This window comes from Spermophilus citellus, assembly GCF_964194105.1.
Source record: "Spermophilus citellus genome assembly, chromosome: 5".
In the NCBI taxonomy this organism is placed as follows: Eukaryota; Metazoa; Chordata; class Mammalia; order Rodentia; family Sciuridae; genus Spermophilus; species Spermophilus citellus.
Genome location: NC_138186.1, coordinates 85,894,187 through 85,906,627, shown reverse-complemented (window position 1 = coordinate 85,906,627; position 12,441 = coordinate 85,894,187). Strand labels below are relative to the sequence as shown.

Sequence of the window (12,441 nt, the reverse complement as noted above, 5' to 3'; positions counted from 1 at the left end):
GAAAACAGATACATATTTTGAAAAATAATTAAAATTTGGTGTTTAATTATTTAAAAAAAGAACTACCTTTTATTTAATTATATCTTGCAGAGAGCAGGCACTTTATACATATTTATTCGATAACTAGCAGGAATGATTATTTTAAAAAATGTTCAAAGTGCAAACACTAGGGCTTAAAAAGAAGTTATATTCTTCAAAATACTTCCAGTGATTGTCTTTATTTATTGGGGACAAGATTCTTATAGAAGAGATGAATTATTTAGATATTAATTTAAGCTAATAGACTAGAAATTATGATCTCTAGGCTCTGAATTTTGAACAAATTCTATAGCATATATTGAAATCTCTTAAAGACAGGAAAGTCATGATTTAAATATAGAAACTGTGGCTTATTTCCCTAAATGCTCAATATAATTTACATTAATTCTCTTTGCCAAAATTCAGACTCAAGACAGACTTCAAAGTGTGAATTACTAATTGCTTTGCCAGTAAAGCTTTTCATTACTGGCTCTACAGAAGCCAAATAACATTCAAAATTATTTGCCCTTCTCAAATGATTTAGGACTGCTTTTTAGGCAACACAGAGTATAGTTTGGTTATGTAGGGTCTTTCTTCTTTCTGTTGCATTTTATAAAAATGTTGTGGGGATGTAAATTATTGTAATTTGTAGTAGATTTTCTGTTGTAACATCTTATTCCTATTTTGAGTATCCTATCAGGATAGCCTTACCTTCTGTAGCAACATTTTGGACCACCTGTTAAACCCAATACATAAATAGGATTTCAAAATAATTGCCTAAGATTTCTAAAGGTCTGAATTGTAGGTATACCAGATCCCATTAGAGCAAGGACAACAAAAGGTTTAGGACACCCCTTTGAGAATGTCATCAGGCTAGTTCATGTGTGCACTTGTTCATTCCACATTTGTTAAGTGTCAGCTATGCTTTGGCCATGGTATTAGGTGTTGGCATGTGAAGAGGACTTTAGAAGTACTTGACTGAGTGGGAGAGGCAGGACTGGAACTTACCTAGTGGTTCTGAAACAGGTATACCCAAAGGACCCACCAGAGAAGTCTTCACAGATAAGGTGGGATTTTCAAGAAGGAAAAGAATAGGAATATGAAGACAGAACAGTATGTGCAAAGGCATTATGATGTGAAGCAGCCTGGCATTTTTTTGGGAAATATTGAGCATCCCACTGTGCTGGGAGCATAGAGAAAAATCCAAGTGCAGAAAATGGAAAAGTACACTTGGGTCAGATATTGTAAGGCACAGACATGTTTTATGAAATTGATATTTAATTTCATGGAGTGGCAAAGGGGAGCCATTGAAAGGGTTATGATCATGAAAAACATTACATTATTTTTGTTTGAGAAAGACTTGTCTAGAAAACTATTTAAAGGATAAATTGGAGGGGATGGCTGCTAAAGACAATGCTACTGCAATTCTCTAGGCAAGAGATGACTTGAACTTTGGTAGTGAAAATGAGGACAGAGATATACTGAAGATAGAATTGAAAAGATTTCATGACAAATTGAGTATAGAGGGTGGCTCTGAGGTTTCTGGTTTGGTTGTCTGGATGTCTTGGATGAGCAGCATAGGGAGACTAGCTCTTTGAAGAAGAGGATAAGCAATGTTTGAGACATGTTATTTTTAGATGCCTGGGGGATGCTGTAAATTTCCAGTAAGTAGCTGGAAATACAGATCTGCATTTCAAGAGAGAATTGAAGGCTTGAGGTTCTAGTGCTTGGACATACTGGGTCAAACTAAGGGGATTCTGAGAGTGAGTGTAAAACTTAGAAATGGCTGAGAATAGGACATGATGACACTCATATTTAGAAGGCAGACAAGGTAGAACAAGGAGCCAGCAAGAGATCGAAAAGAAATCATCAGAGACAGGAGATGAACTGGTGAGACTCACATACGAAATCCAAACAAGAGAGTGTTAGGATTTTAAGGTCAGCAATGACAATAAAAAATGACAGGCACCTGAAGTCATAAGGAGTGAGAGGAGAGCTGCTTCATCTGCAATGTAGGGAAGAAGGGAGAGTGGAGATAATTTGTGTAACAGTAAGAGTAAAATTGCCGGAGTTTATACCTGGTGGCCCATATTTTTGCCATGAAATGGACATTAAGGCCATCTTCAGTAAGGATAGAGGAGGTAGGGTAGTGCTTAAAAAGAGAAGAATATTCAACATAGATGTTTCTAGAGAGGAAAAAAGGACATAACCAGAGCAAATTAGATACCAATTCCAAGTTTCTTAAACTCCTTTTTTTTTTTTTTTCCTGGGGAAGGGTTGTCATCTGTGGGTGTTTCTGTGTGTCGAGAGTCCTGTGACGCTCAAATTGATGGCATGTTCAGGGGAAACTCACATCTCCCTTCTGTTTTCTCTTACAGTCAGGACAAGATGGGTCATCCCAGCGGCCTACACCTACCCGCATTCCTATGTCAAAAGGTATGAAAGCAGGAAAGCCAGTAGTGGCAGCCCCAGGAGCAGGAAATCTGACCAAATTCGAGCCTCGAGCTGAGACTCAGTCTATGAAAATAGAGCTGAAGAAATCTGCAGCCAGCAGCACTACCTCTCTTGGAGGGGGGAAGGGCTGAGGGCAGTGGCTAAGGGGGTATGTTGTGCAGATGCTACTGCTGCTGTGAAAATGAGTCTTCATCTGTTTGTGCCAACTCTTTACATGTACTAATTTAAGTTTTAAACACCTTGTTTATAAAATAACCAACTAATAACCATGTTTCTTTCCTATTTTGTGCATTTGTTTTGATGCTTGGGGAACAGAAGTAATTACCCAAACTGCTATTTGCTGTGTGGTTCGTTGAGGATGTTGGGCTTGTGGCAGAGCCTGACTTCTAGTTTCAATTTTGCTTCTAGCAAGTGGACCTATCAATTAGCCCATCAATTAAGAAACCCTCAGTTTGTTCATCAGTAAAATTTGGGTACTGTACCACCTATTCTTAAAGGTTAACTCACATAATTTCTAATCATAAGCCAAATTTAATAGGTATTGTTCTATGGTAATTTTTTATTTTTCAAAAACTCTAAAATAGGACATAATTTAGTAATTGTCACTTGCCTTTATCAAATACTGAATTTGTGTGCTGGAAAAAGAATTGCATAGCTATCACAGGGCTTGAACCTCTAAAATATTGCAGAAACAAAGCTTCTAAAATGATTTCAGGAAAGAACTTGAATGTGAAATAAAATGGAAACGAACTATGGAATCCTAAAAACAGAGTTTGACTTATTCTTGTGTGTTTGTGTACATTGTAGAAGTTTCGGCCACCTACAAACGATTCTCAGAATGTCATAGAGAGTAATTTTAGAAATATTAATGTCAGACTCGTGCTCCATTCAAGTGTGTGACTGATTTAAGTTGTGGAGCACTTTGAATAGAGCTGCTAAATGACCATTTATAGCTCAACAGAAATTGTGATGGATAGAAAATAGAAGAAAGTAAATTCGGATACATTAATGCCAAGAAAAAAATGACATCATGCTTAGCTTAATTGAGTCCAAATATTTTACTCTGTTAAATGTGGACTTTACTTGCAAATGTAGAAACAGTTCAAGATTTGTGTGTGTGTGTGTGTGTGTGTGTGTGTGTGTGTGTGTGGTGGGGGTGGAGAAATACATTATTATTCTTGTCAGTTTTTCTCATGTTTGAATCATTTTCTTTAATTTTAAGCATGTTTTAATAAGCATGAAACAGACTGTGAATGCAAATTCCAACTGTATTTGTGAGACTAACCATGTTAAAGTGGACAGTGTGCTTTGTAGTCACATAACAACAAATGAGCTCAAGGTTAGTAACCATAGCTTAGCACACTAAGGTCTTATGTAGACAGTACCTTTGCCAAAAGTTTGGAATCAAGTGTAGACTGTACCTTTGCCAAAAGTTTGGAATTAAGTAGGTCAACTTTACAGAAATACAATAACTACAAAGTTACAAATTTTTGTTTTTCCATTTTGGAATTGTTAGAATTTCAAAATTGTATGAATAGCACCTGATCTTGATATTTGGGAAAAAGTAATTAAAAAAAAAAAGATGTATGATTAGTTTTTAGTCCATGAACAAATACATTTCTCTTTGTGTTCTCCTCACCACATTTCCTATACTTTGCAGAACTTGCACTTGAATTGTTTGTAGTGGTAGTAGATATAGATGCCTCATAGTATTCACAGGCTCTTTAATCATATTCATTTCCTACTATTCATCATTTCTCAGAATATGTATTAAAAACATTGAGTGAGCTGAAGTTGTGGCTCAGTGGTAGAGAGCTTGCCTATCACATGTGAGGCACTGGGTTCCATCCTTAACACCACATAAAAATAAAGGTATTAAAAAACAAACAAACAAACATTGAGCAATAATGTTAAAGACATGTCATATAATGGGATTGAAAATTTAAAAGGGGGTGGAAAAAGAGACTGAGAAAATAAACACTTTAAGAATTATGATTCTGGGGCTGGGGTTGTGGCTCAGTGGTAGAGCGCTTGCCTAGCATGTGTGAGGCACTGGGTTTGATTCTCAGCACCACATATAAATAAATAAAATAAAGGTCCATCAAAAACTAAAAAAATATTTTAAAAAAGAATTATTATTTTGGTTTGGGATGTAGCTTAGTAGTAGAATGCATGATTAGTATGCATGAGGCCCTGATTCAATAGCTGGCACTAAAAAAAAAAAAAAAAGAAATAGATTTTGGACAAGACAAATTTAAATAAGAGAACTTGCCATTTAGAATACCGACTTACATTTTTTAAGGGAATTTTTCCACTTTCATATAGTATACAAGCAAACCTTTCAAAAACAAGGACATTTGCTGCTTTTATTAATGCCTACCTGGGTATTTGTGAAGTATTTAGTATTACTGTAACATGACATACTATGTTTGAGCAAATGGGGGTATCAAAAGAACCAAACTGCATTCCTTTAGATTCTATCTGTCATTCTTCAGTGATTTATCAAAATCTTAATGTCACTTGCTGATGTCTTTGCTTTTACTTTCTCATACCATGCTATGTCATTTCTTCTCAAAGTTCCTACCATCAGCTGGGAAAATGCTCCAAAGGTCTTAACAGTGTTTATACATCTAGATCTTGGCATAGAGCCACCTACAAATTACAACTGTTAAGAAAACTTGGCAGAAAAATACATAGTCACTTTCAGAAATGATAAAGAGCAATCGTCATGGCAGTTTTTCTTTGTAATTTTAGAACCAACTATACATTGGATAGCTTTGTTTTAAACCATATATTAGAAGTGAAATCTACTGGGAATAGGAGGTAGACGATTAAAAGCACTCCAAATCCAGCTTCCATTTGTGAATATGTTTTTAAAATGAAGTTTAATGGACTTCTTCAAAAGTGAATGTGATTACAAGTTTAAATTTTTTTTCTCTGTTCTGAAACATATTGTATAGTAAAATTAAAGGGGTCTCATCATGACTGATGTGTATAGCTCCAGCTCCAATCCCACCTTGAAAAAACTCCAGGGGTTGAGAGGCTGAGTGTGAGGTGTCATTTCCATAGATTTCAATCTGATTGTGCCTTCTAGAGACATTCAGGGCACAATCAACATAGCTATGGAGAAGACCCTGGTCTTCCTTGTCTCAGATAATTTAAATGTATTAACTATTTCAGCTCATGATGGTGGATACCTCACATACATAGTCCCCAAAAATGTTCTCATATGACCCACAACCATAAAAATGTTTATTGTGTTTTGACAATATGTGAGCTTCATATTCAGGTTATTTGCTTCAATAGGGTTATTCAATTTCTCTTGGCATTCTCATTAATTTACAGGGAGGGCTGGTTTATGGGCAACAGCTGGGGTCTTCCTAGGGATTGTATGCATCAAGATTTGAATGTGTTCAAGGTAAATGAATAGATAGTTTTGATCTATAATGTGAGGAAAGTATAAGTTTAGTGAAATGAAAACATGTCCAAAAATATAAAATGACTTGAATTTCTAATTCCTCATAGATTCAGAATACTGGGGAAGGAATGAGACTTTCTAGATTGGAATATAGATAAGAGCACATGTGGGCTGGGATTTATCTCAGTAGTAGAGCACTTGCATAACATGCACAAGGCCATAGGCTCCATCCCCAGAACTAGGGAAAACAAGGAGAAGGAGAGAAAACAAGAAAAGTAAGAAGGAGGAGGAGGAGGAGAAGGAAGAGAAGGGGGAGGAGGAGAAGAGAGAGGAGAAGGGGGGAGGAGAAGGAAGTGGTGGTAGTGGTAGAGGAGGAGGAAGAGAAAGAGAAAGAAAAAGAAATGTGTGTCAGAGGCTACAGGGTGGTTGGGGGTGTAGAGAGAGACTGAGGAGCATGAGGTAAGGAGGAGAGGGGTGTAGAGAGAATTTCCCAGTGAATAGGAATGAATGAGTCCAAAAATTTCCCAGCAAAGATAAAGTTTAGTGTTTCTCTTTGACCTCCAAGGTCTCATCACTGGTTATCTCTTTGCTCTCTGATGTTGCAGCTTCTCCTTTTCACACAGGATATTTCCACACAGGATATAAATATGCTCTGGCACCTTCCATTTTAGCCAAATTCTGCCTTCAACTGGTACAATCCTATCACTGTTTCCTTCCATAGCCAGCTAAACTATTGACACTTAGCATTTTCTACCTCCTTTCATACTTCCCATTTATTCTCCAATAACCTTATTTTTCTTTTCTTTTTAAATTTTATGTTTTTTTTTTTTTTTTTTTTTTATGTGGTGCTGGGGATTGAACCCAGTGCCTCACGCATGCTAGGTAAGCGCTCCACCACTGAGCCACAACCCTGCCCCGGCTAATAATTCATGTTTTTAAATTTACTCTAATTTGTCATATATGACAGCAGAATGCATTACAATTCATATTACACATAAAGAGCACAATTTTTCATATCTCCATTTGTGCACAAAGTAGAGTTACACCATTTTGTCTTCATATATGTACTTAGGATAATGATGTCTATCTCATTCCACCGTCCCTTTCCTACTCCCAAACCCCCTCCCATAACCTTAATTTTCTTAAAGGAATTTATATATGTAGTTAAAATATCAGCCAGTGGAAAAAGACAATGAAAACAGACATTCCTTACCTTGTCTCTTGACATTTTAAGTATTTTCCCTGGAGGAAACCATTGCCAACTCTTAGCTGTTTCTCCTGGCATTTATGTTCATATTCCTAAATAATGTGCTTGTGTTCTTTTTATTTCTAGGTTTTAAATATCTCATCTTCTCATTACCATGTTGAAAGTATAAGATTTAGACCTCTCATTTGTCCCCTTTTTTAACTCTTACCCATCCTCCCCAACATAATTACTTCACTATTTTTGATAAATCAGCAGCCAACATTTATATGTTTGTATTTTTATATGTTTACAGTGTAAAGTTAAATATTCTTCCTTGCTGAACCAAGTAGTATATATGGGTGTGCCATCTTCCTCCTATTACTTTTCCCTCTTCAAAAGAACTGCTTTTTCATCTGCTTTGTTTTCTATACATCTATCTATTTTTTTCCCAAATGCTCCATTAGATCTGCCAAACACCCATCTGTAATTTTTCCAAACACTTAGACACATCAGCTTCACATTTTCCCCTGGAGACCTTCCTAGAGCAGCCCTTGGCTATTACCTCAGTCTAGGCGGGTTGTCCTCTAAGCCTGCTGCACAGCTGCTGTTCTGTTGCATAGGCTGATTCAAGGTTTCCTGATTCCTTATCTTCTACTTCTCTCATCTATGTACCTGTGTACTTGCATTTTGAAGTGCACCTTCCAGTAGTTTGTATATAGAGAAAAATATCCTTCAGTGAACTCTCTGGAGCAGGCTGGGAATAGGTCAGGGGAGGTGAGATGAGAATCTCAGTCATGTATAAACTTTTCACTCCCTTGCGTTTGTTCTATGCTGCCCATTCCTGTGCCAAGGTCTAGAACTTCTTAGGCTAGTTTTCCCACAAAATAATCCTCTGGTCTTGGTAACAATGATTTAAGGCTATGTTCTTCTCTTTTCATGATCAGGCCATCTAATCTCTTTTGGGTTTCTTTTTACCTGAGTGCTCTTCCTCAGTCTCCCTTTCTGATTCTTCATTTTATGCATACATGTTAAGAATAGATGTTCCCTACATCTCTATCAAAAGCTGTTTTCCTACTCTGTGTGCTTGATCTTCTTATTTTACATGTACCCATGGCTTCAGTTATCACCCATACATTCACAAGTCTTAAACCTCTATCTCCATTCAACTATGTATCAAATTTTATATTGTCTATCACCAATTCTACTTGTCTAATAGCCATTCTTAACATCTCTTCTTCCTTTCTTCATGACGTTTTTTTTAATTATTCTCCAGCTCAGAAGTAGTAAAATAACTTACCCTGTCACCAGAGCTAGAACCCATTAGCCACCTAGACTCCTTCTCCCTCAGCCCTCAAATAGACTCATTCAGGAAGTCCTGTTTACCTGAACCCCCTAACTTCTCTAGCAGCCAAACCCACCTTTCCACTTCTACCAACACTGCCTGAATTGAGATTTTAATGACTTCTCATCAGTATTACTATGATACTCCTAAATGGTCTCATAATCTCCATTCTCAAACTTTTACATTCATATTTCATTCCAATTTCTAATTGCAAGTTGATCATATCATTCCTCTAATGTACCCTCTAAAGTTTTCTCATTGCATATAGAATACAATGCCAGCTCCTTAGTTGGTACTCTGTTTCCTGTGGCTGGACTCTCTACCTCCCTGCTCTTCTAAGCATCTTTCCCTTTCCCTTGATTGAACCCCTGCAAGCAAGGATCATGGAATTGGTCAATTTGTTTCTCCTCCTTGCATTGGCTTTTCTTGTATTTTTCTTGCTGGTGACTGTGTCCTTTCTGTTCATAGTCTCTTTTACAAACACCACCTCCTCCAGGAAGATAAACTATTATTATAAAATCTTTCCTAGGGTTTAAAGGTCTGTTCATTGCTGTGAAAACTTGGCACTGATGGTAGAGAAACCAAATTAGTAGATGAAGGATGGCAGGAAGTGGTACAAGTAAGGTGTTTCTGATTCCTACGTTTGTCTGTAATGCAGACCAGTGAGAATGTCGTGGGAGGAACTAAAAAATCAAGCATGAGAACATGGGGGCAAAGGGAAGTTGGAATTCGAGGAAATCCCGGTATTTTTGTTCTAAAAGGTATGAGTTTCATCTGTTTTCCTTCAAAGGCACAGCAGCAGGTCAACAATGCAAAGCAGCTAGGAGTCCTGAGCTGGGGAGTTCTAGTCTCTGAAGCCATTACACAAATGATGAACAAAGGAAGCCCTATTACTTTTAATGAAGTGTAAACATACTAGCATGAATTATGAATGACCTTTCCTCACATTCTCTGACTTTCCTACAGGAGCCTGAATAGCACTTTCTAAAAGGGAAAGTTTCAGAGGTTAGTCATGCTTTCTTGAAGAGTCCCCCAAAATAGGACAGAGAGGGTCTTATTTTAAAGGACCAAACAATACCACCAACAAACAGGATTTAGATTTAGGATGGATATCAAGGTGAACACTGAGAAGGATGGTTGCTCAACAACAGACTAGAAAACTGAGAGGGCTGAAAAGATTACAAGTGAAAACCAGGAGACTGGAGCCACAGTCTCTTCTGCTACTAAAAGGCAAATTACCTTACCTTAGCTTATGGTTTAGTATAATCTTTTATTATTCTGGTATTCCTCTTTAGACATAATATGATATGCTTCTCTATTGTTCAGCAAGCAGCTTACCAGAGCCTTCTGCAACACTTTTCCTAAGAACTAAAGATTAATTGCTTCTTTGGTAAAAGTACTTTTAGTCTCTATACTTATGCTAATGTTATGTGTATGTCATGGGCAGAACTGCAAAGTCAGAGCTCTTTGGAGCTGAACCAGACCTTATAGATCAAGAGGATAATTATCAGTTATTCAAGAAAAACAGAAAACCTCCCCGCCAAAAAAAAAAAAAAAAAAATTAAAAAGGGGAAGAAAAATCTTAAGGCTTAGAGATGTCTATCTTATTAATGATGAATCCAGGATCAAAAATCAGTTCTAAATTTAAAGATAGATTTAAAACATTTGGCATATGTGTCCAAAAGAAGTAGAACCTGAGCCTGCTTGGTGCAAATATTTACCTATTTGTTCACTATTTACTCCCCCTGCTCCCCTTTTTTAATTGAACCCAGGGGTGCTTAACCACTGAGACAAATCCCCAGCCATTTTAATTTTTTTAAATTTTGAGACAGAGTCTCGTTAAGTTGTGTAGGGCCTTGCTAAGTTGCTGAGGCTGACTTTGAACTTGTCATCCTCCTGCCCCAGCCTCAGCTGCTGAATTACAGGTGTGTGCTAACACACCTGCCCCCTCGCCCTCATTTTTTTCCCTGATGATTGAACCCTGGGGGCTCTTCACTACTGAGCTACATCCCCATCCCTTTTTATTTCTTATTTTGAGATGAGGTTTTTTGCTAACTTGCAGTCCTCCTGAGTAGCTAGGATTATAGGTATGTGCCACTGTACCTGATTCTACTATTTAGTTTTTATTTATGGTTAATGTTATATATGTGAGAACCAATTCAAACTTGCTTGTATCTGGGAAATAGTATTACACTGAAGATAAGAATTAGCTTGCCTGAAGAAGTTATTAGTCATAACTGTGATTATCAATAACTCCTGGAACCTGGGGAGGTAATGGGATGATTTGGACTGAGGATGGAGTGGGAAATGTTTTGGAAGGAAGCAAATAAAACTATTAGGTGGTGTACAGACCCCCAAGAGAGTTTATATCATCTGGTTCAAAAGTTTTCTGGAGCAAATGACAAAACTGATTGTCGGAAGTATTTTTAATTAGCTGAAATGGATCCAAAAGAAGGAGTGCAAGTCCAAGTCAACAGGGGAAGTTCATTGAACTTCCTATTTAAAACAGATGTTTTATCAGAACTTATTAATTTCTGAATGTGATAATAACAGGATTGAATCCTGAAGCAGTTTATGGATATGAGACACTTAAATAATACCTAAATATTCCTGCTTCTAAATGGTATATAGAATGTAGGACATTTTTACAGGTGGGTAATTGTCTATGGAAGCAAGTCCAAAGCTGAGGTTTGGTAGCTGGTGGAAAGGAAGAACACATTTCTAAGTTAGTTCAGTGTTCTTCAGGCAGAGCCCTGGTAGGTAAGGAGCCATGGAACATGGGAAGCAGGTGATAAGCCAGCAAAATTGATGAACATACAAGAAGAAATGTTTTCTGTAACTTGATATGTACTTTTCTACAGACAAAACAACCCTCCTGTACTGATGCAAAGTTCTGCTATGAGTTGAGCTTCTGCTATGTTTTGTCTTTTTTGTGTGATCTTAAAAGAGTTTTTGCCTATTAAACTGATGGCGTCTGATTTACTAGAGCAGACCTTTAAAATTCAGAGCTTCAAGTGTTTCCTTGCAGAGAGTTTGGCAGAGTAAAAACATGTACTGCTTGAGGAGTTACTGACTCTCCAGGCAGTACATCTTTCTCCCTCTATAGCCAAGGAAATATCCTGGGAAGAAGCAATATTTCAATTTGTTATGAGGTTGCACCACTCTAGCACTCAAGAGACATTCTCTCCAGATTTCTCCCCAAATACTGGCGGCTCATGCACACAGCTCAAGTCATGTGGTTTGCCAGCATTTTTGACATACTACCCATAGACAGCAAATAATAAGGTCAGAAATCAAGTACAATTATGAATTGACAAGAAGTTGAACTTCCTTTGCATGGAAATTATCTAATAGCTAGTGTAATAAAGAATGAATTAATAAGCCACATCAGTTCATCATAATGTCATAATAACAAAAAAATGAATTTAAATGTGTTACCTGCAGTTTCTTATGGAAAAAAAAACATCAATACTCAAGAGAAACATACAGGGAAAAATGTCTAATAAGTGCATTTTGGTAAATTGTTAATGTTAACAGTAACATACAAATTTAATGTTCCTCATATGCATATTCTGATTAAGACTTAGGGATTTTTCCCCCTTTCCAATTAGAGAAAAAGGGAAATCATATTAATAAAGGTTTGTAGGGGGCCCAAATTTAAGTGTTGGTTATTTTGAGATCACTGATTGAGGTGGTACTTTGAACTTTAGTCTGATGATTACATGCTCTACAAATTACTAGTGTCAGAAAAATGTATCTATACAAACCAAAAATTATTACAGAATTATATCTGTACTGAGGTCACTTTAGAGGCCCCATATAACCTATACTTTATTCTTATTCTGAGATAAAATGAAGACAGAGTAGAAGATGGGATTAAATTTGCTGAGTTTCTAACTTTGGTAAAATGTAAACATTATTCTGTTGTACTAAGTAATAAAAAAAGAAGAGACTGGAATTCTGCTCCTCCTTCCTTTTTTACAGAAATATAATGGCATTAATCTCCAAATTGTTAATTTTTTT

At 36.8% G+C, this 12,441-nt stretch overlaps 1 protein-coding gene across 4 annotated transcripts in view; it reads left to right on the top strand.

Annotated features, from left to right (window-relative positions):
- Positions 1-12,441, top strand: part of FILIP1 (filamin A interacting protein 1) — a 179,428-nt gene that overhangs the window by 160,203 nt on the left and 6,784 nt on the right. For 3 of the 4 annotated variants that reach the window (XM_081293684.1, XM_081293685.1, XM_081293682.1), the window contains one exon: positions 2,397-2,620. In XM_081293684.1, the coding sequence (XP_081149810.1) occupies positions 2,397-2,603 (207 nt within the window). In that variant the 3' untranslated portion in view covers positions 2,604-2,620. The remainder of the gene's footprint in view (positions 1-2,396; positions 2,621-12,441) is intronic. The other variant, XM_081293683.1, reaches the window with a different exon arrangement.